The sequence below is a fragment of the Brachyhypopomus gauderio genome, chromosome 8, assembly GCF_052324685.1.
Source record: "Brachyhypopomus gauderio isolate BG-103 chromosome 8, BGAUD_0.2, whole genome shotgun sequence".
Taxonomy (NCBI): Eukaryota; Metazoa; Chordata; class Actinopteri; order Gymnotiformes; family Hypopomidae; genus Brachyhypopomus; species Brachyhypopomus gauderio.
The window spans coordinates 11,902,790-11,906,857 of record NC_135218.1 but is presented as its reverse complement, the minus strand read 5'-3'; the positions used below and the strand labels follow the sequence as shown (position 1 = coordinate 11,906,857).

Here is a 4,068-nt window from a genome sequence, read left to right as displayed (position 1 = left end):
TGTTTGTGGTCGGTGGATTGAAAAGTTTCACCACCACCATCCTTAACGTGGAGTGCTACGATGGGCAAAAGGAAGAATGGTTAGTTCCCACCTGTCTGATATGAAATGAAATGTAATGAAATTAAATGAAATGTGCCATATTTGATAGTGGGGTGAGCGGTGCCATGAACCATGTTCTCCCCTGTGCCTCCCGCAGGCGTGAGGTCCACGACATGGGTGTCTCCCGGAAGGCACTGAACTGCTGCCTGGTGCCGGGCCTGCCCAACGTGGTAGAGTACACCGCCCCCCGAGACCTACCCGAGGACGTCCCACAGAGCCCGATATCCTCCACCTCCAACACCACTTCATCTGCCTGAGACAGACCTGCAGGATATACACCAATAAACAGACTTAAACATCAGAGCAGACTGTACCATTTTATTATACAAAAGGAGGCACTTAAATAATCAGAGATCCCTAAGAGACTTGGTGCTTGTCTTACTGTGGAACAGAGTTTCTGTAATAACTTTGAGCCATGTACAGGCACATGGATTAGATCCTGATATCAGTAAACAGAAGAGTAAGACATGCTGTACGTTTACAATGGGAGTGAGTGTTTACTGGGAGTGTGTGTTTACTGGGAGTGAGTGTTTACTGGCAGTGTGTGTTTACCTGTCACGGTACAGCGGGCCCCCTACTGGTCACCATATTATCATCTGTCTTACAGATATAAGAATATACTCTAGTGCCCCCATACTCAACACCTGTTGTGGTGTTTTGTGCGTCCCTCAGGTGGGCGGAGCCCGCGATCCGTCTCACCTGAGGGTCGTTTGTTTGCCTATATATGTCTTGTCTTTGTACCAGTTGACCACTGGTCATTATATCCTTTATTTGGATCATGTGTCATGTGCACTTTTCTATTAAACCATCCTTTTTCCCTGAGACTTGGCGTGATCGCTTCCATTTTATTTTACTCACCCTGCCCATCACATTACCCTGCAACAACAGCTCCAGCAGGACAGAGTAGCGTAATGTGTGACCTTATAAACCATTTGTTAAAAAAATTCTGAAAAAAGAGAAAATCTACCAAGAAAAATTGTCAATTGAAGTGGGATTTCAAATCAATACTTGCAGAACACACACTGGAACTCTCTAGTGCTGGAAAATTTGTAAGAAATCCATATGACCATGAAATTAGGAATTATATACAGTGGGGAAAATAAGTATTTAGTCAGTCACCAATTGTGCAAGTTCTCCCACTTAAAAATATGAGAGAGGCCTGTAATTGACATCATAGGTAGACCTCAACTATGAGAGACAAAATGTGAAAAAAAATTGAGAGAATCATTTTGTCTGACTTTTAAAGAATTTATTTGCAAATAATGGTGGAAAATATGTATTTGGTCACCTACAAACAAGCAAGATTCCTGGCTGTCACAGACCTGTAACTTCTTTTTTAAGAGGCTCCTCTTTCCCCCACTCATTACCTGTATTAATGGCACCTGTTTGAAGTCGTTAACAGTATAAAAGACACCTGCCCACAACCTCAAACAGTCACACTCCAAACTCCACTATGGTGAAGACGAAAGAGCTGTCGAAGGACACCAGAAACCAAATTGTAGACCTGCACCAGGCTGGGAAGACTGAATCTGCAATAGGCAAGCAGCTTGGTGTGAAGAAATCTACTGTGGGAGCAATAATCAGAAAATGGAAGACCTACAAGACCACTACTAATCTCCCTCGATCTGGGGCTCCACGCAAGATCTCAGCCCGTGGGGTCAAAATGATCACAAGAACGGTGAGGAAAAATCCCAGAACCACAAGGGGGGATCTAGTGAATGACCTGCAGAAAGCTGGGGCCAACATTACAAAGGCTACCATCAGCAACACACTACGACGCCAGGGACTCAGATCTTGCAGTGCCAGACGTGTCCCCCTGCTTAAGCCAGTCCATATCCAGGCACGTCTGAAGTTTGCTAGAGAGCATTTGGATGTTCCAGAAGAGTATTGGGAGAATGTCATATGGTCAGATGAAACCAAAGTAGAACTATTTGGTAAAAACACAACTCGTCATGTTTGGAGGACAGTGAATGCTGAGTTGCATCCAAGAACACCATACCAACTGTCAAGCATGGGGGTGGCAACATCATGCTTTGGGGCTGTTTCTCTGCAAAGGGACCAGGACGACTGGTCCGTGTACATGAAAGAATGAATGGGGCCATGTATTGTGAGATTTTGGGTGCAAACCTCCTTTCATCAGCAAGGGCAATGAAGATGAAATGTGGCTGGGTCTTTCAGCATGACAATGATCCCAAGCACACTGCCAGGGCAACAAAGGAGTGGCTTCGTAAGAAACATTTCAAAGTCCTGGAGTGGCCTAGCCAGTCTCCTGATCTCAACCCCATCGAAAACCTTTGGAGGGAGTTAAAAGTCCGTGTTGCCCGCCGACAGTCCCAAAACATCACTGCTCTAGAGATCTGCATGGAGGAATGGGCCAACATACCAGCAACAGTGTGTGCCAACCTTGTGAAGACTTACAGAAAACATTTGACCTCTGTCATTGCCAACAGAGGATATACAACAAAGTATTGAGATGAACTTTTGTTATTGACCAAATACTTATTTTCCACCATTATTTGCAAATAAATTCTTTAAAAGTCAGACAAAATGATTTTCTCAAATTTTTTCACATTTTGTCTCTCATAGTTGAGGTCTACCTATGATGTCAATTACCGGCCTCTCTCATCTTTTTAAGTGGGAGAACTTGCACAATTGGTGACTGACTAAATACTTATTTTCCCCACTGTACATCATACAGATTATTCACAGGTAAACCATAATCCATCAGATTGACCCCCATGTCCGTGGTGCTTCTCCTGCTCCGGTGGCTCAGACTGACCTGTATGAGCTCCACCATGCTGGTATGTTTGTTCTCCTCCCACGGCGATGCACTCCTCACGCAGAGCTGAGAAAGAGGAGGCTGTGCAGGTGAGCAGCTTGTAGCAGAAGGGAAGAAGATCTCCTACCATAGCAGAGTGAAAGATGAGCCAGCATACTATTGTAATGAGTGTGATGTGAGTGCTCCAGAGAAACCTGCTCATCACGTTACATCCTTCACTGCCTGGCCTGGTCTGTCCAAGCCACTTCATCCAAGCTCATGCAGAACCTTCAAGTTCACAACAGTCCTGTGAAAATGTCCATAATTTGACTTGGCAAATGTATATTGCGGGCATATGGTCTTAACTTGTGCATGCATGTTTCCCCATTGTAAAGGTGGAGGTCTTCAACCTGCTGTTTGTGACGAGTGAGAACGAAAGCAAAAAGATTTTAGTTTTATTTTAGTCTTTATTTTTTCCTACATTTGCATTTTTAAGTACTACTACTACTGCTAATATTTTTGAACAGCCAATCATAAACCAGTTTACTTAGGATTGTTTACAATACCAATCAGCCAATAAGACTCCAGTTTACTCTCAGCAACCCAACATACCAACCTCTGATTGGAGGGACTTGCAATGAAACGCAGTTTGTGCTGTTATAGTACTGGCAGTAAAATGTATATAAAAATGGCATCTCTGGTGGTGCTATTTTTGATGGTATTTTTTTTTCTCCTTCATTTTATTTCTTGGATCATTCTGTTTCTGTGTTGAATACTGAAATGTGTAAATGCTGTTTGTACTTTTTATTGGTGCTGTTTTTTTATTTATTTATTTTCAAAACTAGAAAAGCCTGGCTATATACCACATTGGCCTTGTGACTTGTATTTAGGGAAGATATAAATGAAAAACACTAATAATAGATATATGAACATTTTTCTAAAGCAATAAGAATAAAAAAATGCATTTGTTTGGAATTGTTCAAAATATACGGGTTTAAAATACTTTTTCAATTTTAGATACTGTCACTGAGAATCATTTTTGTGTTTATGTCATGATATTTCCATGGGAAGAGAGAACCATTGTCATGCCAAAATCATTTTAGGATTGTATTGGGTTTTTTTCCATTAACGTTTCATTCATTTCTGTGAGAATACAATTTGTTATGAATTTGTTTAGAGTTGTGTTTTACCTTTTTGCTTAATTTACAGAT

General features: G+C 41.9%; 1 protein-coding gene across 1 annotated transcript in view; it reads left to right on the top strand.

Moving 5' to 3' along the window:
• LOC143521497 (kelch-like protein 10) overlaps positions 1-805 on the top strand; it is a 9,075-nt gene extending 8,270 nt beyond the window's left edge. Inside the window, exons 7-8 of the mRNA XM_077014407.1 lie at positions 1-79; positions 197-805. The exon at positions 1-79 is cut by the window's left edge and continues 16 nt beyond it. Coding sequence (XP_076870522.1) covers positions 1-79; positions 197-356 — 239 coding nt within the window. The 3' untranslated portion in view covers positions 357-805. The remainder of the gene's footprint in view (positions 80-196) is intronic.
• The last annotated feature ends 3,263 nt before the right edge of the window (positions 806-4,068 follow it).